At 54.3% G+C, this 23,518-nt stretch overlaps 8 protein-coding genes across 8 annotated transcripts; 1 reads left to right on the top strand and 7 right to left on the bottom strand.

Moving 5' to 3' along the window:
• Positions 1 to 10: 10 nt before the first annotated feature.
• On the bottom strand, positions 11 to 990 carry MAA_05524 (uncharacterized protein; the record flags this gene model as incomplete). Its single annotated transcript, XM_007823522.1, has 3 exons — positions 11 to 262; positions 335 to 592; positions 649 to 990. 3 exons carry the CDS (start codon positions 988 to 990, stop codon positions 11 to 13), a joined length of 852 nt encoding a protein of 283 aa, XP_007821713.1.
• A 3,095-nt stretch (positions 991 to 4,085) lies between these two features.
• MAA_05525 (endo-1,3(4)-beta-glucanase) lies at positions 4,086 to 5,042 on the top strand (the record flags this gene model as incomplete). The annotated part of the gene is made up of 2 exons (XM_007823523.1): positions 4,086 to 4,868; positions 4,962 to 5,042. 2 exons carry the CDS (start codon positions 4,086 to 4,088, stop codon positions 5,040 to 5,042), a joined length of 864 nt encoding a protein of 287 aa, XP_007821714.1.
• A 351-nt stretch (positions 5,043 to 5,393) lies between these two features.
• MAA_05526 (uncharacterized protein) lies at positions 5,394 to 6,477 on the bottom strand (the record flags this gene model as incomplete). Its single annotated transcript, XM_007823524.1, has 3 exons — positions 5,394 to 5,696; positions 5,762 to 5,931; positions 6,135 to 6,477. 3 exons carry the CDS (start codon positions 6,475 to 6,477, stop codon positions 5,394 to 5,396), a joined length of 816 nt encoding a protein of 271 aa, XP_007821715.1.
• A 398-nt stretch (positions 6,478 to 6,875) lies between these two features.
• Positions 6,876 to 7,857, bottom strand: MAA_05527 (NAD(P)-binding domain protein; the record flags this gene model as incomplete). Its single annotated transcript, XM_007823525.1, has 2 exons — positions 6,876 to 7,421; positions 7,492 to 7,857. The coding sequence occupies 2 exons, from the start codon at positions 7,855 to 7,857 to the stop codon at positions 6,876 to 6,878; spliced, it is 912 nt and encodes a 303-aa protein (XP_007821716.1).
• Positions 7,858 to 8,542: 685 nt separating this feature from the next.
• MAA_05528 (Major facilitator superfamily domain protein) lies at positions 8,543 to 10,546 on the bottom strand (the record flags this gene model as incomplete). Its single annotated transcript, XM_007823526.1, has 3 exons — positions 8,543 to 8,706; positions 8,774 to 9,732; positions 9,804 to 10,546. 3 exons carry the CDS (start codon positions 10,544 to 10,546, stop codon positions 8,543 to 8,545), a joined length of 1,866 nt encoding a protein of 621 aa, XP_007821717.1.
• Positions 10,547 to 14,315: 3,769 nt separating this feature from the next.
• MAA_05529 (polysaccharide lyase family 8 protein) lies at positions 14,316 to 17,212 on the bottom strand (the record flags this gene model as incomplete). Its single annotated transcript, XM_007823527.2, has 9 exons — positions 14,316 to 15,470; positions 15,546 to 15,746; positions 15,819 to 15,968; positions 16,028 to 16,123; positions 16,175 to 16,273; positions 16,333 to 16,506; positions 16,572 to 16,614; positions 16,665 to 16,860; positions 16,987 to 17,212. The coding sequence occupies 9 exons, from the start codon at positions 17,210 to 17,212 to the stop codon at positions 14,316 to 14,318; spliced, it is 2,340 nt and encodes a 779-aa protein (XP_007821718.2).
• A 451-nt stretch (positions 17,213 to 17,663) lies between these two features.
• Positions 17,664 to 19,153, bottom strand: MAA_05530 (formamidase-like protein; the record flags this gene model as incomplete). The annotated part of the gene is made up of 4 exons (XM_007823528.1): positions 17,664 to 17,854; positions 17,958 to 18,186; positions 18,257 to 18,987; positions 19,063 to 19,153. The coding sequence occupies 4 exons, from the start codon at positions 19,151 to 19,153 to the stop codon at positions 17,664 to 17,666; spliced, it is 1,242 nt and encodes a 413-aa protein (XP_007821719.1).
• Positions 19,154 to 19,980: 827 nt separating this feature from the next.
• MAA_05531 (uncharacterized protein) lies at positions 19,981 to 22,394 on the bottom strand (the record flags this gene model as incomplete). The annotated part of the gene is made up of 2 exons (XM_007823529.1): positions 19,981 to 22,045; positions 22,105 to 22,394. The coding sequence occupies 2 exons, from the start codon at positions 22,392 to 22,394 to the stop codon at positions 19,981 to 19,983; spliced, it is 2,355 nt and encodes a 784-aa protein (XP_007821720.1).
• Positions 22,395 to 23,518: the final 1,124 nt, after the last annotated feature.

The following is a 23,518-nucleotide window of genomic DNA, read 5'->3' as shown; positions in this document are numbered from 1 at the left end:
AATGCAACTATTATACATTTGTTTTAGCCATGCTTTCTTCTGCTTCCCTTTTCCACTCGTCACGCCATCTTGTAAGAGGTGGTCTCTCATTCACAATGTCCCCCACCGACCAGAGCATTCTCTTTTTATCAGTTTCCTCTGAAACATCGTTATCGGGGCATATAACATAAAACTTGTCATCCTCCATCTTGCGATACAAATACTCGGCTACCTGTTGAGGAGCCCAAGCACCCGCGGGCTTTTCCGTATTTCCCCCACGGGTCTGCAAATATTGTGCATCTGTTAGTGCCCTCGGTCCACGCATGTGAAATAAAGGAATAAACAGCAGACCTACCATTCCGGTAAAAGTCCATCCTGGGACAAGCAAGTGGACGCTGGTATTGGTGCCTCTCAAGTCCCAGCTGAGATGCTCAGCCAGAGTTTTCACAGCAGACTTGGATGCATTGTAGGCCGGGTTTCCCGGCGGATTCGTGATGCCCTGCTTACTTCCCGTAATGACAATAGCAGTAGGTCTCGTCTCGGAAGCTTGCCGGACCACAGGCAGGAAGGCGTTAATTCCGTAGACGACGCCGAAAAGGTTCGTCTGAAAAATCTATGACGCCTAGTATCAGTGGGTGGACTTGACGCCCTCGTAATCAAAGGGCGTACCTTGTTGAAATACTCGTCGTCTCCCCAAGTTCCTCTCATACCGACGCCGGCGTTAAGAACGAGAAGCTCGATGGTGCTGAATGCCGAGGTGGCAGTCTTGCTCAACTCTGTCCAGGCATCCGCCTTGCTGACGTCGGCTGCGGCCGTGACGACATCGGACCCGGCGTCGTCTTCGCCAACGAGCTGCTTCTTGGCGGTTTGGAGAGCCTCGGCGTTTACGTCTACGAGGAGAATGTTCATGCCCTTGCTGCGACAGAGCTTTGCAATGGCCAGGCCGACGCCAGATGCGCCGCCTGTGATGAGGGCCGAGGACCCGGATGCGAAGACGGCGGCTGCGGGCATGTTGGAGTAGTGCTTTGGACTTGATACTAGATACGGGAACGAATCGAGCAAAAAGGCAGTGTTTCAACGTCCCCTTTCACGGTTTAGTAGTTGTGAGGATGCGGTCGTGACGTCGACGACGGCAATGTGGCGGGGGGTCTCGACTCTCGAATCAATGGACATTTTCTCTTCCTTCTTAACTCCGAAGCCGTGCAGGACGAGTCCACCAAATGCAACGCCTCGTGCTCAGATTTCCGCGAATGTTGTTTTGGGGAATATCCAACGCCCTGGAGTTTGCAAACGATGGGCCAAGAGTCAAGACGAGCAAACCAGTCCCGCGACCTCTGCACGCTGACATGGACTTCTCGAGACCTGGTGTCAATCGGCATTTGTGCACGGCTGCCACGCGGCCTGATGGACAGTGCATCAGCATCAGCATCTGGGATGGGCTTCTGAAGCGCCCTGCGTATCGCACATGTGCATGAACTTGGCTCCAATCTTGTGACGGACTGTTTCGCAGAGATCCAAGGCCCTCCAGCCCTGAAGTCCGATTAGCCCGGTGGTGAATGCCTTTCGGGGCAATGTGGGAACAAGACCTTGCCGTGTTCAACAGAGAGCCAATGAGTAAGAATCCAGGGTTTTGGTACGGTCGGATCCGGCAGCGACAGCAGCCTCCAATTGGACCGGGGCGAGATTGGCGGACGATTCCAGAAAGCTTGTTGTTACAACTTGGTTGGAGAGTTGAAAGCTGAAAGTTGCTCTCCAAGTTGGGCGCCGTCCAATGGTCACGACGGCGGAAATCCGCGACAGTTTAGCATTGCATACCGTGGCTCTGTCAGGTCCAGTCGCAAGTGAGCATCGCTGGACGGGTTTCACACTCGTCGGCGATGCTCATCTCTCGCTTGCCAAGTACCTCTTCGTCATGCAGAGGTTTGGGGACTCGAGAATCCTGCAAAGGCTGGTGGCGGCGGCGCTCGGCTGGCATCACGGACAAGGAGTTAAATATAGAACTCACGCCGAAGGACTGCTATATGTGACACGCCAGGCTCTCATGCGAAGGCGCGCTTCGACCGCGGACAGTCCGGCGCCAGCGGAGTTCCTTAGCATTTGCAAGAGGACTACGGAGTAGTATCTCGGTTCTCTCGACGTTGCCTGTAGCACAAACGCGTTGGTCCCTGCATCCAACATGGAAACTTGGGCTCGCTCAGTATGGCCATGGCGTTTTGGTGACACAGCCAAAGGATTCAACAACGTCCCTTGCCTAGCGTAGCGCCCGCGTGCTGGTTGTTGGCATTGGTTAGTCAGTCAGTCAGTTAGTTAGTTATTAGTTGGGAGTTGGCAACATTGAAGCTGTCTGTTTCCCAGCCTCCCCTGTGCGACTTGCCATGGACCTTTTCTACAACAACGCGCGACCAATACGATTATACGACGCTCCCCACACAAGTACAGTGGTGTATGTACATACATACATATGCACATGTGAGGATCGACGTGGCCGTGTCTTGGCCAAAGCCGCTGAAGGGGTCAACTGGTGTGTCGGCGCTGTCACACGTTTCATTGTTCCAGCAACATGGTGACTCGGGCCTCGCTCGAGGGATTCACGCGTCATCCAATGTGACCCTGTCCAACAAGTCATTCTTTGCGACGTGCTAGGCGAGGCGACACATCCGCCCGCACACCACTAACTCCCAGGCGTGCCACGCACATGACTGACTGATGGCTCGAGAAGCCGCTGGGTGGTCCGCGATCCGGGAGTATAGTGAAATGGGGAATGTGATGGCTCACGCATCACGGCTTGAAGATTTCTTGGCATCTGATGCCTTTAGCCGCCAAACATGCTTATCCCGGTCATGGGGAAGTGCCAGCGTTCACGCCGTCCATGAGTCCTCAGGAGACCAGTTGACGCTCTCATCTGCCACGGCGCAGGCCAAGCTGTGGGAAGAGAGCAATCAGCAGGACTGTCGAATATGCCCCGGCTTGTGGATTCACAACCAAGCTAATACATATAAATGCCCGTTGGCCATCGGCATCGTGACTGCGCCGCCCGGCCGAGAAATGTGGTCTGGTTGATTACTTTTACCAGTATGCCAACTAGCCGCGGCGACTGGACGGCCAAGAAAGCCACTCGCAAGCCTCCCGACGCCGCCAGACAGACGTCTCGGTAAAAATAAATTAAAGTCGAGCGGGCCGAAAAAAAGGAGATCGAATCAAGGTCCAGGTCTTTGTCTTTCGGGGCGGAACCCAGAACTTAGAGACATAGGCCCGACGATCATGGATCCTCCATGAACCAGCAACACATGCCAGCGCTAAACCCCTTTGTGATGCCAACTCCGACCAGCTCTCGGAACATGAAAGCTTGTCACTTTTCTCTTTTCCCCAACTAGATCATCTGGGGCAAGCGGCGGGGTTTGGGAACCAGGCACGGCGACGCTTTCACATCTGCCATGGCACGTGTTGCGTGTAGTTGAGTCGGGCCTTTCGTCAGGAGGCATCGAGTTCCTGCGGCAGGGTTGCATTGCTTCCCAGTTGCTGTCATTGGCATGGTGGATAGTGCCCTTTGCCTCATGTCTCCTGTCTCCATGACTAACTAACCTCTGCCAGTCTGAAACTGAACCCTCTGGTTGCTGGCGGGAGATTCATGACCCCCATAAGTCACAACCATCATGTGCAAGCCCGGCCAATCAAGGTCTCGAGCAGCCGTTTCCCAGAGGAGGCTCCCACCGTCGGTATTCTGGCCATGTATCCCATGCAAGCCATGGTGCCTGTCTTGATTGGCCTTGGGCAACGAGGCTGTTGTGGTCACTTGGCGTCGTTGGTCTGATACAGTGGCATTCCTTGATCCCGGACTGACCCTTTGTGCATGATCAGGCTTGTTTGTCTAGCGAGTAGTTATATCAACTCAAAAATGGTCCTCCCCCCCCTGGGTGCTGATCATCCCCTGGGTCGAGGTAGAAAGTAACGGTTCATCTCGAGATCCAGATCTTGCTACGCCTCGGTCTCATCCTCGCTTCGACGTACATATTGTATATACTCTTTGTTACTGTACATATTTCCGCTCGTCCTTTCAACCAAGATTTGCTTATAAAGAAACAAAAACAACAAAAAACAACAAAAACATGGTCAACCACCGAGCCCTCCTGAGCCTCCTGGCCTTTGCCCATTCCACCACGGCCTGGGGCGCCCCTGGATACGGCGGCTTCACTCTCCGATGGCAAGACTCGTTCCCCGGCGCGGCGGGCACCAGCCCCAACACGGGCAACTGGAATCTGGTCGAGGGCTACCTCAACGTCAACAACGAGCTGCAGCGGTACTCGCCCAGCACGCGCAACCTCCAGATCAGCGGCGGCCAGACGGTGCAGCTCGTCCCCTGGCGAGACGGCTCGACGCGCATGGGATGGACCTCGGGACGCATGGAGAGCCGGTACGTCTTCACCCCGGACGCCGGCCGCGTCACCCGGGTCGAGGCGACCCTCCGGTTCGGGGGCGCGCCGCAGCCCGCAAAGCAGGGCATCTGGCCGGCCTTCTGGCTCCTCGGCGACTCGATCCGCCACGGGGTCCAGTGGCCTACTGGCGGCGAGCTCGACATCATGGAGCGCGTCAACGGCCTCTGGACCGGCTACGGCACCGTCCACTGCGGCTACTCGGCCAGCGGCGGCACCTGCAACGAGCCCAACGGCTTCGGCGGCGCCGTCGGCATCCCGGATGACGGGTGGCACGTCTGGCGTCTCGAGTTTGACCGCCGCAGCGGCGACTGGGCGCAGCAGACTATTACCTGGTTCATGGATGGCCGGCAGTTCCACCAGATTAGCGGTGCTCGCATCGGCGACTATAACCTGTGGGTTGCGCTCTGCCAGAAGCCCCAGTTCTTCATTCTGAATCTTGCCGTCGGCGGCAACTGGGTAAGTCTGTGATTCTATGCTCCCGATCTTCTCTGAGCCTCTCGGCGAGGGCTGTCGTGACTCATGAAACGGCATGCTGACGAAACCTGCCAGCCCGGTTATCCCAATGGCAATACCCAGGACGGCTATGGTAGTATGATGGAGGTTGCGTACGTCGCTCACTATAGCACCTAAGTGTAGTTCCATGTCTGTATAGAGAAGCGCATGTCGCACCGGATGGGTTGAGGGTTTTGGTCTTGTTTTGTCACGCGTCGCACGATGGTCGACGTTCAATTCACTGTATATAGTTATCACTTGCGTCGCCAAGTCGCCCCGTACATAACACAAACGTTCGCTAGAAATAAAACTGCACATACACTCGTTAAAAAAAAAAAGTCACAAGTTGTGCTTTCCCAGTCGGCATGTGAGAATGTTTGCGAGACGATAAACCTGCCGACGGGTTTGTTCCGTCGCCACTTTGTAACCTGTTGCATTAATACATATTGTATACACAGTCATATCATATCGCATATCCCGTGGTGCCGATCACGCCTTGTCTTCCATCACCTTGATGTCGCGCTCCAACTCGTCCACTTTGTCATCGACTTGTTTTCTGCCCCGCTCCTGCAAGTCGTATATCTTCTGCAGCTCGTCGACCATGAAGCCCTTCAACGTGGCTCGCTTGCCTGCTCTATAGTCATACACGGCAATGTCTTCGAAGCACCGCGCCGCCACGCGCCTATGCGCTTCCGAGTAAATCACGGCGTCGAGGAAGATGCTGTCGGAGGAGTAGGTTGGTCGCTGGGCGAGTTTGTGGATGACGGTGATTTTGTCCGGATACTCGACGGGCTGGTCGGCGTTTCCGGTCAGGATGCCAGCCTTTTCTTGGGCGCAACTTCACCGGGACCACTCACAAGTTTGTAATCGGTCTTGATGCTCTTGAGAATCAGGCCGATGCCACGGGGGCTCATGATGTCGACCCATTGCTGGCGCTGCTCGGGGGGTGCGTGTGCCGCAAACGACGTGACCCAATTTACGCGCCCGGATTCAGCGTACCGGTTGTACATGATGTTGTTGACGTGGCCTGCATCATGTCAGTGGTTTCGGGGGATTCGAGCCCAAGACACAATACTTGTTGTATAATTGCATACCCTAGTCACGAAAAGTTAGTGAGTACATACAATGTAGGAACAAGGACCGAGTCAAAGAGCTCACCATGCTATCCTGTTTTTACGCATCAAGAACGCAAGTCAATAATTACTTGTCAACCTCATGATTGAGGCGAACCTACCATGTCACCCCAGGCCACCCCAAACTTGTTCAATCCCCTCCATCTCTCATCGGTCAGGAAGCCCTCTCTGCCGGCTGAGAGCTCTAACCAGTTATCATCCACATACTCCAGGTGCTTGTTCAGTCTCGTGCCCTCCTCTCCCTGCGGATTGGCTGCTAGGCACGCCTTGATACGGCCTCGCAAGTCGGTAAACCATCTGGGGTTCAGCGCCGTGCCATTGCCGTCATCATTTCTCCTCGCTGCGCTGAGGCTGAATTGCCGGGTTTGCAAATGCAAGGTTTGCCGCACAGCCTTGCCACAGGATTGGGTTGCAGCGCGTCCAACTGCGTACATGTACATTGTGCAATTGAGTCCGATTCAGGCTACACACGGTAAACACTGGCCAGGGTTTCCCACGGCACTGGGACAGCATGTCAATAAATGCAATGCTTGGAGAGGCGGTTGCGGTCGGCTTTTCGGTCCAAGACGGACCAAAAGACTGCTTACGTCACAGCGCATTGTAATTCGGAGGAGGACCGGAGGGGAATATCCGCGGCAATGGTGTAGATGTGTGGATAGAGGGAATAAGACGGATGTGTGCATGTCAAGGTGGTCAATCGAAGGGCGGGTTAACCGAAGTTGAGCAGCTGAGGTGCTGTCCACTTGTGTTAGTAGGTCACACCAATCAACCAAACCCTAACCCTAGGCCTAACCGCTAGGTAGTATCAGGTGAGCTTTTCTCTCTCATTTGCGCATCATCAAAGCAACGACTCGACAGCATTCTTCACCGCATCTCCAAGCTCTGTCTTTCCATTCACAACACCAGTGCCCTCCTCCACATCACCGGGCTTCATCACGCCCCCTGGCAAGAAGCTCGTGGCCATCTCCACCCACTCTGGAACGACATCTTCCGGAAACACCTGCTTGTAAAACCCGTCCAAGTCTCCCCTTGCCACGGGCCTAACGGCCACCCGTGTCCTTAGGGCATCCGAAAACGCCACCTGGACATCCAGAGGACTATACATTCTCGGACCGTGCAGCTCAAAGACATACGGCCTCCTCGGCGAGGATTCCCGCTTCAATGCCTGAGCTGCAATCGCGGCGCCGACATCTCCCACAGCCACCATGGGAATCTTCCATTCCAGCGGCGTGACGGTGGAAAAGAAGAATGGTTCTGGACCACGGAGCGTGTCCAGCGCAGCGGTCCAGTTCTCCATAAAGTATGCGCAGCGGATAAATATAATCTCGGGCACGTTGGTAGTCGCAAACACCCGTTCTGCAACGTTATTTGTCTTGATTTCGCCCTTTTAAAGACACACGTGTTAGAGGGGGAAAGTCGACGCCGCGTGGGAAACAAGGGGACAAGAAACACACAACGCCGCTGCTGTACTGAGCGCCAATGCTACTCAAGAGGACGACCTTGTTCACCGTTGCCGACTTTTCAATCGCGCTCTTGACGTTTTCGGAGCGCTCCTTCGCCATGGCCACTATATCGCTGCTGTCGAAAACCGGGGGTGTGATGGCGACCACGGCATCTGAGCCCTGGAAATGCAGAGACGACTCATCCGCAATGTCTCCCGTGATGGCTGTGAAATTGGGCAGTGATGTGAATTCGGCTGGTGCCCTTGCCGCATCTCGGTAAATGGCTTGAATTTCAACCCCGGCATCGCGAGAGGTCAATAGCGAGCGGATCACAGCTCTGCCCGTTTTGGTGCTTGCTGGCGCGACAGTGACGAGCATGGCCAAAGAGGTAAAATGATTGGAATGGTCGCAAACAGGTCAAATAATGACTGGCAGCCAACGCCAATCTTGTGGCATGTATCCTTCGAGCCGGTGTTGCTTGTAAGCGGTTGACGCCAGGACTTGGCCTACAACTTTGGGTTTACAGTATGTGATTTTCGCAGTTTGTCATGGCGCATTTCACATTACACAGAGTGATGAGTGATGACGCAGGAGTGCAAGCCACATTCTACACGGGAATCGTGAGGCCACGATGAACGCCTAAACCACGGATATCCCAGGGTTGGCGAGGTGAGCGCCAGTCAATGAAACCCCGGGATCCAGAAATAACGTCCTTGTCACTTGATCGTACAGATTGCAAGAGATGGAGGTGACATCCGCTGCCCCATCATGTCACTCCGCCCAACTTGTCAAGATCTGCGATCCGAGGGTTGTAGCATGTCGACTGGCACGCCACATTGAACTCTATCGTCGTGACTGTCATCCGACAGCGCTGCTGGGCAAGACTTGGCATCGCTGGATATTCAATGAGGGCAAGTAAACATACAGGAGAAGAATTTGGCAAACATGGTATCATTCTGCATTCAAAGTACTTGAACTAAAACTTACAAATAGTCCAGAAACAGAATATATCTAACAAAACAAGAACCAAACTTATCACCAATGAAATCATCCATCTCGGCATTTACTTCTTCGCGGCCAGATTTGCCATGCTAGGTCGTCGACTCGCCGAGGGTGTACCGCGAGGAGTCCCCCGGGGGGTAACACGGCTTTCGCCAAAGAACCGGTGCTGTTGGCTGTATCGTCGCTCGTTTCCAGGGCGAACATTAACAGCGGACGTAGCAGAGCCTGTTGAAGTGGACGGTTAGTGACTAGAGCAAATGGCACAAAAGAAGGTTGAATAAACGGGGCATACCTCGGCGTTCGTCCGGATCGTACGGGATACTGCCACGGCGGCCCTCGTTCAACTGCGTTTGACGAGCATCTGCCAGTTTCTGGGCAAAGGGGGAGCGGTGTCGCAGCTCGGGACCCTTCCAGTAGATAACATAGACAGCGGCCACGAGGACAAAGGAAATACAAAAGAGGATGGTGCTGGCGTACTCCAGGTTCTTGCCGCTGGAAGCACCGATGTTCTTGAAGAACGGGATCGCGGGGAGAGTGAGCACACCGGCCAAAAAGTCTCTCGCCCAGCCATTGCCTCCGGTGGCAGAGGCAGAGTAAGGCCCGTAGGCGCAAACCATGTAGTCAATGGTGGCCATGTAAATGGCGTAGTTGGCAATGCCGACAATGGCGACAAAGACCATGGACCCGATCCAGTGGATGGGCGGGCCCTGGATAGTCCAGGCAAAGCCAATGAGGCCGATGGGCAGGCAAGGCGCGGTATAAAGCAGGAACCAGAGGCGAGATTCATACTGGGCACGTTCGTCGTCTGGCTTTTGCTTGCGCTCCTTGATATTGCGGCGGATCGCGGGAATGAAGAGGCCCCAGGCGATGAGATATCCGACACCAATGGCAATAAAGGTCAGGCCAATCTGGACGGTGGTGAAGTGCCACTGGCCGTAGACGAGCGCAAACGACTGGATAAACATGAAGATGAGGGCGTCGGAGAAGCCCGAGAGCAGCGACAGGACCAGGACAATGGGTTCGGTCAGGAACATGCGGAACGGTCGAACCCAGGTGACGAGAATCTCCCTAGCCGAGAAGCGGTCGCTGAAGGGAACGAGCTCGTCCGGGCCCCAGACGTTCTGGTTGGTCTCCTTTCTGCGCCTCTTGGCAATCCGGTTCATCATGATGGTGGTGCGGGTTTCGGGAACGGTGAAGAAGTGAACGAGCTGGACAAAGCCGCCGAGAATGAGCTGGATCCAGATGGACCATCTGCGTGTGTGTATGCGTCGTCAGTACAGGATTCACTGTTTGCCAAACCGCCTTTTTGAAAATGGACCTACCTCCAGTCAAGATATTGCTCGGTGAAGCCTCCGACAATGGGGCCCAAGACGGAGCCGCCGACGGAGGAGAAGACGACGTAGGCAACAGCATACTGCTGGTTATCGGCCTCCCACATGTCCGCAATCATGCCCAGCGTCACCGAGCCGCCGGCGGACGACAGACCACCCAGGGCGCGGCCGACCATGACGGAGGCAAAGTTGGGGGCCAAGGCGACGGGCAGCTGCCACACGTTGACGAGGAACAGGGAGAGCTGGAGGACGGGCCAGCGGCCAAACTCCTCGGACCACGGCGCCCAGAGCTCGCAGCCAAAGGCGTACAGGACCAGGAAGATCATGGCGCCGCACCGGGCCGCCTGGTCGCTTACACCAAACTCCTCCGAGATGCCGGGGATGGCGTTGGAGTACAGAGACGTGTTGAAGTTCATCGACACCTGGACCCAGAAGATGACGGTCAGGATGTACCACTTCTTCCACGAGGGGAAGCTGTATCCCAGCTCGTCGTAGCAGTCGTCCTCGGTAATCTCGTACCTGTCGTACGTGCCCACCTTTTCGATGGCACCGCCGTTGGCATCGGTCCCGGCAGGCGAGCTGGTCTCGTCCGAGGCAGAGATGCCGGAGCCCTCGCCGGCGGCGGCCAGACCATTGCCTGACCCGGACTGCTTGAGCCTCTCGTTGGCCAGCTCGAGGTCCTTCTGGTTGATGACCTGAGGGGGGTCCTCGGAAAAGTGTGTTTGGGGCGGCATCTTTTCTGATTCCTCTTGGCCCCGTGTGCCCTGCAGGATGGCTTCAAGACGAGAGATATTCCACTGTAAGAACAGATGGAGACGGGAAGGGGGGGGTGAGGAAGATGATGAGAGAAAGGGACGAAGCGGGCAAAACAATATCAAAACACAACATCCAACCCACTTGGTGGGCGACGGATTGCTTTTAAACACCGAGCTTGTCTCCCACGTCTTGTCCCCTCGTCCACATGGCCATCCTAGTTTGTATAAGCCATGACTTGAAGCATGCGAAGGATCCACCGAGGTTGGTTCACAATGGCTCCCAGTATGGCATTGGCGTCCGCGTTTGGTCTCTGGCAATGTGCGGATGGTCTGGGGATCGTCGATTTGGGTTTAGCCGGCTTCAGTTTGCGGACAGAGAGTTTGAATTGCCTCAGATGCACACGGCGCTTGGGTCTGGCCCCGACCGAGCTGTGAGCATTTGAGAGACAGCAGTTCCTCCAGTCTTTTCTCTTGTCGGAACACCACCCTGGCAACGCCCGGGAGAGCCAGTCGACGTCCGTGTTTACCGTCTGTTCTCATCTGAGACATGCCCCGGGGGGTTGCGATATGGTAGCAGGGAGCACCGAGTAGTAGGAGTACGGAGTACCGCCTGCAGCCTCATCAAAGGCCCAGGCAAAGTCAATGTCTTGCATGATTGGCATTTGGCGGCCTTGGGCAGCCTGGCCGCTTAGATCAAGATGCTCTCTGTCGCCCAAAATACGCAAGACAGGCAACGGACCCTTCCAGCCCTCCTCAGCTCAGCTCTGGGAGACGAGACAAAACACAGGAAGACAAAAAAGGAACTTGACTGACATGGAGGGGCAGATCATCATGCTACGACACCGGGAGGTCCGGTCGCCCTCGGCTGACGATGGGAAACCTCGAGTATCTTGCTTCGTTCGCCACAAAGAGCCGGTCTGTGAGCCGTCAACACCATTCATCATGACATCGTCGTTTGGAGAGACACTAGCAGGGTTGGTCTGCGATCGGTCCGCACGTCCGCGCCACTTGGGCCACGGCCTTCTTCCCTCGCGGGTGGCTTTGCATGGCTGGATGGCTGACGGCTCCTCCTCTCCCATGTCGAGAAACTAGCCACTGCTACATTACCCCCGGTTTGTTCCCTGCTCAAACTGCTGGAAATGCTTCTGCCTGGAGATGGGGCCTTCCATGACGCATGTTATGGAGCTTTAACGGAGCCAGTTTCGACGGCCTTGTGTCCGGCGGCTCGCGGTGGAACCAACAATAAACGACCCAAGACCAGAAGCTGGGTTTATTAAAGTTTTTCAGAATCGACTTGTCTATTGAAGAATGGGGGATCTCAAAGACAAAGACATTCGCCAGGAACAGTGGGTGGTTCCCCAGACTCTCAGGGAGCCCGACTCATGAGCAACCGTCTTTGTGTTGCGGCGGAACTTTTCGCCTCAAAGGGCCTACTGATCGGCGGCACATTGTTCTGGCCAGCATCCAGTGTTGGTGTCTGTCATTTCCCACAAATCCGATGATGCATGCTGAAGCAAAAACCGAGCGTGTATTGCGCATGCTAGACGCCCCGTTGGACATCGGATATGGCAACACGGACACCCCAATGACACGGCATGTTGTTCAAGTCGACCCTCGTATTCCGAGTTGAAAGCAAGCAGTTAGAACTTGGGGCTACTTGGTCCATCGAGCCAGTTCTGTAGCGACCAGTGCGTCCGAGGTTTGCGTCGCATTGTCGCGTGCTACCTGCGCCAGCCACCACTGACTTGTAAGAATCAATGAGTACTCCGTACTCCGTAGTTCTATTGAAACGAGTATTCCTCGTAGTAGTCGACCTCATTTCTGTGAGTGGGACTGAAAATAAGCGACTTTTCGTAGAATTCTTTCTGCCTGCGTTACTGCAGGCAACAAGCAGGGATTCCCTAGTCATCCCAGTAGGAACAATTTCTGACCGCTGATACTCCGTAAGTTACCCGCTTATCCTGTCAATGTTCCGCCCTTGACACTCTCTCTTGGAGGAGCAGCTCCCGGCTGTTCTTGCGTCCATCAATTGCGTCATAGTTGCTGCCGCCCGTGAGCCGACCCCGGTCTGGGATGCACAATGACGCCCAAGTGTAAGAGCAGGGTCCCTACGCCGGCAGTTTTCCAGGGAATGTTGCCTTTCTTCTGCCCTTGATGAAACAAAAAGCATTTTCACAACCGGGGCGGCTTCATGGCTGCTTCTTTTTGTGTGTTGGCCGCAGCACTGTTCGGGGATTGCGCTGTCACGCTTCGCCCGAGGCGAGACCGCCGCAAGAAATGTACACGTCGACATTGGTGGCAACTATTTTCCAAGTTGCGGTCAGTTAGGTTTTCCGGCAGGCCATGTGTAGACCATGTGTAGCTGAGGCTGCGACGTACTTGGCTGGCCATTTGTCGTCTGTTCAAGTTGGAGCGCATCGCATCATTCCTGCACCCTAGACAATGCTTGGGTGTTTGAGCATCCGAGGCGTAGACGCATCAAATTCTTAGTAGTAGTTCGGACTAGTTTTGAAATGTATTCATGGGCGAATTGTAAAAGAGCGAGTAAATCTCTCCGCCATGAACATCGCGTACCAGTGACCCATGTTGAAATTCAACCTTGACTTGTCAACTCATGCCATTGCTCAACCACGCCGAGCGAAACCCTTCCCACTGTTTTCTACCAGAGACAAGATTGCATGAGTGATGAGGCTGAAAGGTGATGCGTTGCTCAAGGCCCTAGTTCGGCATGACAAGTTTGACACAAAGCTTGGTTTGCGTATGATGCCAATTTGCGGCCAATTACATGCTCCCATAAACGACTTTGAGCCTATTCGTATCAACTTGTCCTCTCTTCCAAATGGGACAAGGTTCCGGTTGCGTATCCACTCAGACAACTGCAGAGATCGCAAGCATCTTCCTCAAACAGGTTGGTTTCCATGGTTCCCCGCACCTTGATAAAGCCACGCTGCCATAACTGCCGGCGGAAGAAGATCAAAGTACGCTTCCACAAGAAGAAACAGAGCGATAAGATTTATATCGTGGAGCCTGCGGGAAGGGGGCTGTGAGAGAGGAGTATCTGATCCAGAGTCTCATCTCATGATTCTGCAAATAATCGAGGTGAGAGTTCGTCAGGGCCACCCAACTAGTTTCCCCGTTTCTGAAAAGGCGTCGAAATAGACTATGTATATCGCTCTCCGATGTACGGGGATTCGTTAGCCATGCTTGCGGCATTGCCATGTTCACAGAACAAGCCGGACCTCAAGCTTTCCAGGATCCACCGCTGCATCCAACACTCTTGTCAGCCCGGGCATCCATGGTGAGACTCTGCTGCACCCATACTGACTGGGTGTGAGACATGACGCTAAGCAACACTTTGCTTGATGTAGATTGCGAGATCCATCTTCGAGGAAACACATGCTTTTTCTGGCACCCAGTGGAAACCCATTTCCTGGCAAAAGATCCCCAAGGATGACCATCACAGACTCCTTGACGTCTTCGTTCAAATCCCAGCATTGCTATACATTCTCAAACGCTTGTCAAGGGGGGAACATGTAGGAAATACAAGAGCCGGGAACCTCGCAGGATTCTTGAGTACGTGCCGGTACATAGACGCCGCACTAGACGTTTGGCTGCTACCAAGTCGATGTTTGACGACAGACCGAGATGCACCATGGGCACGCGGGATATAATGCCGCACCACCCTGCTGAACCAGCACAATAAACAGTTCATACTCATATATAAGTGTATCCAACCCAGGGATCTACATCATCTAAACTCCACGTACATCTTTCGTGATGTCGACGAGCCTGCCATACCACCAGTCGGCAGATCCACCGTATACTTGACCTCGGTCTCGTTGCCTGATCTGCCATCATCTGCCGCCGCGTCGCCCAGCCTAGCCCTCGCTCCGTCAAAATTCAGCGAAAAAGAGGCCGAAGCTGCCTTCTGAGTCGGGTCGGACAGCGTAACCACCAGCGTCATGCCCTTGCCGCGCTTGCCGGTGCCGGAAAAGAGGTACGAGCCAGGCTGGGCAGAGGTGATGTTTACAGAGCCCGATTCAGCCCAGCCTATTTCCCGAAGGCTCAGCTTGATGCTCCCGTCGCCGCCTGGCCAAAAGACAAGGCTCAGCCTGTCGGATCCCACGGCGCCGCTGATGCCGCTCTTGATGATGGGCGAGGCCGACGGCTTCTCCAGCTCCTTGGCAAGTCGGCCGCGGCTGGATGCCGGGAACACGGCATACGCGCTGCAAGTATCTGCAATGGTGGCATATGCCGAGAATATAGACACGGTGGTCACGCCAGCCGGTGAAGTTGATATCTCGGACCAATTGCCCGTCCGCTTGCCCTCAAACAGCGTCAGGTCAAAAGCCTTGTCGTACGAGAGGTATCCGTTTCCTCCGTAGAAAAGGGTCCTGCCCCGGGCCGTCCTGCCACCGTCGGCTTGCACATTCCTCCCGTCCACCCAGATATTTCCATGGGCGGCGGCGCGATTATCCAAGACTGTGACGACGGGCGCGTCCGGCACAGTCTTTTTGATGTCCTGCGTGGTTATGAGCACAAAGTCGTCCTGGTAGAACCACGCCTTGCGGTAGGAGATGCTTCCGTCCAGAGGATCGGCGTACTCTTGGACCGCGGCCCCGACCCTGCCGTCGCTGACGACCCCGACAAAGTCCTTCTTTCCGACATTGGCCGACGCGCCCGCTGATAACCTGGTGTGGTTGAGCAGGGTCGTGGTTCCAGGGATGAGGTTCCAGTCCCACGCTCCCATGATGTCTTTGTACTCGTTGCCCTCGACGTACGAGAAGAGGGTGCCCTGGCCGAGGTGATATCCGTACGGATTGGCAGAGTTTACGGACTCGGTGTTGCGGGACCGCGTGGAGAGCATTTTGTTGCCGAGCACAAAGGACTTGGTTCGATGGACCTGCGGGCAATTTAGTAGGCGCGCTGTCGATGAGGCCATGCCCGTCTGCCCGGGGGGTTCAAGCGCTTGGCTTACCATGTAGTCGCTGGCCCAGAAGCCCTTGTTGCCAACCAACTTTTCGGTTCCATTGGACTTTAAGCGTCGAATTGTATCATTGGCATCATTCGCACCCGCGAAATCGGCAACCGCGCCGGCGAGCTTGGTGGTGTTGAAGTTGATGTCGGCGTTTGCTTGGAGGTCTTGCGTAGGAAATGCGACAAACCGGCCGATGGCATTCTGGGTTTTTTTTTTAGCCCGTCAATATGGCGGGGACCTTTTCAATAAAAAAATTCAATGCCAAAAACTTACAAAGTCCCAGTGTTCCTGTTTTGTTTGCTGGTCAACAAAGATCATCCACTCATTGCCCCTTACTTGGGCGGCAATGGCGTCTCGCGTGGCATTTCCAGCTGCGAATGAGGTGCCGATTGCTTCACCTTCAAGTTGAATAAAGGCATTGAACTGAAGCACGTGTTAGAACGGACTTGACATGAAGGGTAGACTGTAACATTGGGACGTACAAGATCTTTGCCGTAGTTGCCGTTATACAGAATGCCGTTGTGCTGAAGGAACGTGCCGTCCCTGTGGATTCCGTCTTCCATTGTCTTGTCGGCGTACTGGTCTCGTCAGCGCCAGCGAAAGATGTTGTTCACAGTCGTGAAACCTACTGTCATGACGGACATGGCCCTGGCATAAGCATCTTGCAGCATGGTGGCGTTGTTCGAGTACAAGGCCAGACTGGCCGAGTTTTGCATTACCAGCACCGCCTGTCACTTGTAAGTGAGTGGTGAGAGCAAGCAGCGACGGGGATTTTCAATATGCCTACATTGGCGCCAGTCATACGGCCACCGCTGCCGTAGACTCCATCTCTCAAGTCGTACGACCTGCGAGGAATGCGCTCGCATCCAGCAGTCATGTCCTTGGTGAGGTTTGCGTCCTTCAAGAGCAAGCACGCAGTTGAGCACAACTGCGGAATCAGGATAGCCTGGCCATACCAGTTCTACAGGGAGTTAGGCACGACTGCCCATCTGAAAAACATGATGCCGTAACCAGGCACGCACATACCGTATTCCACAAACCAGGCGTACCGCATGGGCAGCCTCCAGTCCTGTCACGAAAGTTAGTCAGTAAGCAACATGTCGTCGTTGGCACACGTACGCTTTCCCGCCATTTCCCATACAGTCGGCTGGAGTATAGTCGTTGCTGAACCAATAGTCCAAGCCCCTGGAAATAGCCTCCATGAGGTCGTCGCTCCTTGTCCAATTCTGTGCGACAGCCGGGTTGGCGCCAGACCACGCGGCTGCGAAGGTGATGATTCTATTCCAATGGACTTGAATCGGCCAATTGGCGCGTTCTGTACAGGGCCGATTAGCCGCCAGCTCGTTTACGTACATGGGAATGCCATGTACATGTCGACGATGAATAATCCAAGGCGTCAACCTCGCAAGATCCCGAAGCGGTGCATGGAAAGCCAACTTACGAGCTGCACATCCCGACATGTAGTTGACGTCGGGCCAAGTTCCGTCACTCTTCTGAGTGTCCAACCAGGCTGATATTTGACTGAACCACGTCGGGTCAGGGAACTGCGCCAGGTCAGCAATGCGACGCTTTGAAATGAGCGCAAGCTCGTCGTCTCGGCTGGCTGCCTGAACACCATGGAGGATGCCAGAGCCAGCCAAGACCAGATATCCCAAGAGAGTCCGCATGTTGCATGTAGTAGAAACGGAGTTCCAACACTGTCAGTGTGATACTCGGGGCATTTTGCTAGAAAGAAAAGAAAAATATCATCATGTCAATGGCCATGGGATAGCTGTCTTGTTGTGAGATGCCGATGTTGCGCTGCACCTGTCAACAGGGTATGGGTCACATTGGCTGGCTGCCAAAGAGCTGACGCTATTGGTGGACTATCTAGACGACACGTAGTGATTGGCGGACAATTTTCAGGACCAGTTGACGGGACTGGGATCTGCTCAGGGGTTATTTCTGCGAAACGAATTGAAAATCTCTTAAACTGCAATTATTTGCTCGCGAACAGAACAAAGCTCCAGCAAGATACTGACAAGGTTCCCCGCAAACTCCCAGGCTGCAACAAAAGCGAATACACCCAAAAAGCCAACCGCATGACAGGCAGGCACTCGTACACATTCGAGACTCTGATCACTCTGCGGCCACAGGACAGGCTCCCAGATCCCTCTTGACCCGTTCAGCTTCGACGGATATGTCGAACTGAAACACATCCATAGGAAGACCCAATGTTGTACACGCATTGGGCACATCTACAATTCCAGCAATGGAGCCCTTGATGGGCGCACACGACAGAAGCAGATATGCCTGTTCCCCGGAATAGCCTGCGACGCCACAAGAGCATGGCACGATTAGCATCTCTTCTCCCCAAGACGAGGGCACCTTGTCCCCGTCTTTTCAATACCGGGTAGCGTTGTCTCGACTTACCGAACTGCTTGAGATACTCGATGGCCCGGAGACAGGCCTGGCGATACGCAACAGTGGCGTCGAGAAAGTGCTGCTTGCCCGCCTCGTCCACCGAGAAGCCCTCGAAAGTCAGGTACCGCGACGGTCCAAAGAGCTGCTGCACATCACCTGGTTTGAAAACGGGGCTAGATATCGCGCGCTCCTTCATGCCGTTCTTGATGAGGTCAAACCTGATGGTGATGACGCCCGCCTAGTACAAGTGCAGTGTCAGACGACGGTGAGAGCGACGAAAAAGGGGGGGGGGCAACGCAGATGATTACCATTTCAATGGCGCCGCAGAAGCTAATCTCGCCGTCTCCCTGGCTGAAATGGAGGTCGCCAACGGAAAACTTGGCGCCGGGCACGTGGACGGGGAGGTAGGTCGTAGATCCTCGAGAGATGTTGTTAATGTCCACGTTGCCGCCGTGCTCCGGCCGGCCGGGAATCGTCCGCGCGCCCTCGCGGGCAATCCTGGCCTTGAGGTCCCCGTCGGCCTGACCCGCGTGGGCATTCGCCTCGTTGGGAGGCTGGGCGACAATCTGGCCCGGCATGGACTGGGCGCAGGCCGAGATCAGCTCGGCCTCGCGCCGGTTCCATTCGGCCAGCACGTCTGCGGACGGCGCGCAGCCAAGGATGCCCGGGTGAATCAGGCCGGCGAAGCGCACGCCCGGGATGTGGCGGCTGGAGCAGTATATCCCGTCAAAGTCCCAGATGGCCTTGGCCGCGCGCGGGTAGTGTCTGTCGAGGAAGCCGCCGCCGTTGTTGCGGTCAAAGACGCCGGTGAAGCCCCAGGGAGCGTGGTCGAACGGCTGGATGTCGGTGATGTTGACGACGAGGAGGTCGCCCGGCTCGGCGCCTTGTATGTCAAAGGGTCCCGTCAGGTAGTGGATTTTGGTGAGATCGACGTCGCGGACGTCGTCTGCGCTGTCATTGTTCCCGATCTGCCCTCCCGTCCAGTCCAGACATTCGATCTTGACCGTCTCGCCCCGCTTGATGGTACCAATCGAGGGAACTGTTTGTGAAGCGTTTGTGTTAAATCTGGATATCCGAGGGGCCACGTAGTCTCCGATTCACTGTTTGAACCTACTGTCTGGGTGCCAGCGGTTGTGTAAGCCGGGCTGTTCTGCGGCCGGGACATCAAAGGACACCGTCTGTGCGGTACGGATCTTGCCAGGCATGGCAGAGGATAGTATCGATTAATCAATTCGGACAGAGATAAAAAAGCTCACAAATAATCTCTTTGCGTACAAGAGACCAGGCGATGAGTCGAGAGTGGAAAGATGGCGAGCGACGTGGAACGCCTTGCCCGTCATATATTGATTTGATCCATTGGAAATCAACTCGCGGGGTTCCCAACTTTCAAGCCTCCTTTCACCCTCTAGTCCTGTTACTAGCACTGTCAATCCTTTTACCCCGCAAAATGAGCGGCAGTTATTCCGTTCGCCCCCCCAAGCCGATCTGCTGGTTTGGGCTGTTATCTGTGGTCACCGTGGCCGCCATGGCCTCATTGGGCGTCTCAAGGCCGAGTGTGTCGAGGTTGTGTGTCGGTGATTCCAAGAACACTACGTGTCTGGTCCGCCAAGCCGACCGAGTAGCAACGGTCGGTCGAGCGGCATAAAGGCAGACGCGACCGTGATAACACGGCCGGAGTGTGATTATCGGAATCCATCTGTTTCAAGTGGGCTTTTGCATGGGGTCCATGACTCCATGTCGTTCAGATAAGGACGTTTCAGCGTTTCAGAGGATCAGACGAGTTGGTTATCTGTGGCACGACAACTCTTCAACGATGGATCCGATACTACATACACCGCGTATAAAAGGAACTCCTGTGGCCTTTATTTGACACAACTTGATCTATAACAATCTATAACGGGAGCTATTCTATGGAAAGCGTGGTAACGAGTGCGTCCATGTCTGTAAACACCAGACCTCTTCTACATGCAGCAGATATACGCAACGGCGGTCCCATCATGCCAACGCCTCCAGATGCTCTCACAGACAACCATCAAGACCCGAAAATCGCCTTGTTAAGGCAAAGCACAACCCCAGGCCCCGAAGTTGGTTTCGTGATGCAATCAAGCACAGCTCCGCTCTTAAACGGCCCCAAGGCATCGATACACTGGGGCAGTTGCGTCGTCAATTGATCACCGCTCACAGTAATGAGATTAAAGCAGGCCTCTGGCAGAGTTGGGATGCATATGTCTTTGAGCGCATCGCGGAGACATGCAACGACGCCACCTCCCAGTGTAGTCTGCACGATTGCGGCAGGGTTAAGACACTTCGCGGCAACACCACCGCCATATGAACCAATGGCCTTGGCGCAACCCTGGAGCTTGGACAGGCTGATGTCGAGTCCGTTCAGGCCGCCGAGAAGATCGCAATCGGGAGGCAAGGCCGATACACACGCCGGGCCAGCGGGTGCGCAGGTCGACAAACCCAACCCGGTGGTGCCGCGCAAGCAGGCAACAACGTCATCGCCGTCGAAGAAACCGCCGTCGAAGATACCGCCGCCGGAGAAACCGCCGCCGAAGAAACTCCCCTTCAAGCATTCGGATGTTTTTCCAACCGCGAATGGTCCCAGCTGAACGGTGCAAGCGGCTACGTTGGCGGCCAAGCTCACGCCATGTTGGCCCGCGAGGCCTGTACAAGCATCGGGCAACTGAGGAAGACACATCTCTCCTATTTTATCTTGCAGGCAGTTCACGACCTTCTTCCATGGAGAAAGCAGGTCAAGTGGCCCCAACACGAAACACTGAGACACATCTTTTGCAAAGGCTCCGAGTGCCTTGGTGCATCCCGCGGCATCTTGAAGAATGTTGAGATTGATGCTGCCCAGATTGGCCAGATCTTTACAGGGACGAGGAAGTCCTGTAGCACAGACCTTGGTCGGTGCAGCTGGTGAACAGGTAGAAGAGGTAGAAGAGGTGGAAGAGGTGGAAGAGCTGGTAGAGCTGGTAGAGCTAGCAGGATTAGAAGAGCCGGCAGAGGGAGAAGAGCTAGCAGAAGCAGAAGAGGTCAAAGAGGTAGTAGAGGTGGAAGAGCTAGTAGCGGGAGAAGAAGTAGAAGAGCTAGCAGAAGTAGAAGAGCTGGCAGGATTAGAAGAGCTGGCAGAAGTAGAAGAGGTCGAAGAGGTAGAAGAGCTAGTAGAAGTAGAAGAGCTAGCAGAGGTAGAAGAGCTAGCATCAGCAGAAGAGGTCGAAGAGGCCTTGGTAATGGTGGTCTCCGTGGCTGACGACGTGACAGTAGTCATGGGCGATGAAAGGGAGGCCGACAATGACTCAGATGGGCTTGTTTCGGCACTGCTAGAGGTCGCCGCCTGAGAGGTCTGCGAGGTTTCTGTCTGCGAGGTTTCTGTCTGCGAGGTTCCTGTCTGCGAGGTTTCTGTCGAAGATGCTTCCATATTTGAGCTCATCGACTGGGGGACCTCACTCCGGGAGGTCTCTGTCCGAGTAGTGTCCGCCGATGTTTCCCTCTGTGTGTTTATTGACTGAGAAGTTGCCGTCCGTGAGCTTCCCGACGAAAGGATTCCTGTCCGTGAGGCTTCCGTTGGTAATGTCCCCATCTGAGAACTTGATTCTGCAGAGCTTGTTGATGAACCGGAGCTTGTTGTCTGGGAGCTTTCTACTGCTGAGCTCTCTCCTGGGGACGCAGCAGACCGGGAGCTTGTAGGCTCGGAACTGGCAGTCCCGGAGGAGCTATTCGCAGTAGAGGAAGCAAAGGCAGGGCTCCATGTAGAGTTTCCAGAAGATGATGCTTCCGGCATGAGTGACACTGGGCTGCTATAAGGACTGGAGGCAGAATTGCTTGTCAGAGATATGGATGGCTTGCTGTTTGAGCTTCCAGGCCTGCTGATGGCACTCGGTTCGTCAGTATGGGAGGCAGCATGGTTGGTCTTGCTGTAGCCAGATCCGCTCGCTCCAGAGCCGGTTGGCCTGCTATTGCTGTTTCCAATATCACTCATCTGCGAGCTCTGTCCAGGAGTGCCGGCGGATTCTGCCTGCGTAGTCACTGTATTTAGTGGAGGAAGCTTCTCTGTCTCAGTGGGCTTTGCCGGTGTGCCATTCTCTAGACTGGTATGTTGTGTTAGTCCAGAATGCGTGGCGTTCGTCCGATATGAATCACTTCGTACCTTGTCATGGTAGGGCTGCCAGTATTGGTGATTGTAACGATTGTGGAAATATCCGTCGGAGCGTTTGTACAAGGGATGGTATTGGCATGATCAATCACCAAGTCCATATCATATGGACAGTGTGTCGAGACAAGAACAGGAGTTATGGTCAGGATCTGAGTGTGTTGCGTCTCCAAGGTACGTACACCATCTGGACAAGAGTCCATGCCGGGCACAGGACCGGCTCTGGCAGTACCATGATGCCAGGCAAGAACTGCTGCCGCCAAAAGACGGTAGGATATCATTGTCATGGCTGAGGTGTGTTGGTTATCAAGGCCAATCGACGGCTAGTCCACAAACTCCCGCGGCGTGATCAAACGAAAGACATTCAACAAATTGAAAGAATATCTCTGGCTTTCTCATAATCTTCATCAGAGTAGGGAATCTATCCTGTTTATATAATTGGCGTGTTGATTTGCAAAAATTGCGACGCACTGAAGTATCCGTAGCCCAGCCCGATACCCTCAGGTCCCAAGACTCAATGGTGCCGAATAGATAATCGTACGTTATTCCCGTGCGTGCATTTATAAAACGAGAAAATTTTGACCGGAATTGGAGAATCAATATTCATTTTCTGGTTCCTCTGGACCAATGCTCACCTTGGACATGCCAATAGTCTACGGCTGACACCATCCATGATCCACCCCCTTCCTTATGCGTCTTTATCAACAACAAAAGAGCAACAAAGCTAGTATTTGTAGAGTAAGTCAATTCTCAATAATATGTTACCATCTCAGAAAGCTCCCAGGGTGAAGTTGGTCAGCAAGCACAGAGCTCAAGACGGATCCGTCACTGCGAGCCAGCCCGCGAGTCATAATGTTGGCAAAGACTCCATGGTATGGACTACCAGGGGTCGAAGGGCTTTACCTGGAAAAAATTGGATCTTGACATAAGGCGATGACGGTTTGTGGACTCGCGCTGTTGCCCTACTCAGACATCGATACTTGACTAAAATGGATGTTCGATGTACTTCTAAGTGACGTTGCCTCGGGGTCTCTTTTAGGACACTCGACTCTAATTGTGTAAGTGATTCCCAAGTCAAAACTGAATTACGGCAATGACTCTTTGCTCTCATGGTGAATTATGAATTCAGGAACAGGTAACTCGCACGGTCTAGACCGACCCTTGGCAGGGCGGCTATTGCCCCGGAATGATACGAGACGGTGGCACGGATGCCATCTCTTCTTACGTTCATCTCTTTCCGGCGAATCAATATTCATCAACTTGGAAAAATCCCTGCGCGACTAGCCACATCCTCTGGTCTCTAGAAACATGAGTAGTATAAAGTAACCTGAATAACCCCCATCATAACTAGGAGAAACCCGTGTCTAACCTCATGGCTCCGTGTCAGCATTCTCTTCATCCTGTTCCACAG

Source organism: Metarhizium robertsii (genome assembly GCF_000187425.2).
Source record: "Metarhizium robertsii ARSEF 23 chromosome Unknown MAA_Scf_2, whole genome shotgun sequence".
Classification (NCBI taxonomy): domain Eukaryota; kingdom Fungi; phylum Ascomycota; class Sordariomycetes; order Hypocreales; family Clavicipitaceae; genus Metarhizium; species Metarhizium robertsii.
The sequence above is the reverse complement of the archived record's forward strand: the minus strand, read 5'-3'. Positions and strand labels throughout refer to the sequence as shown.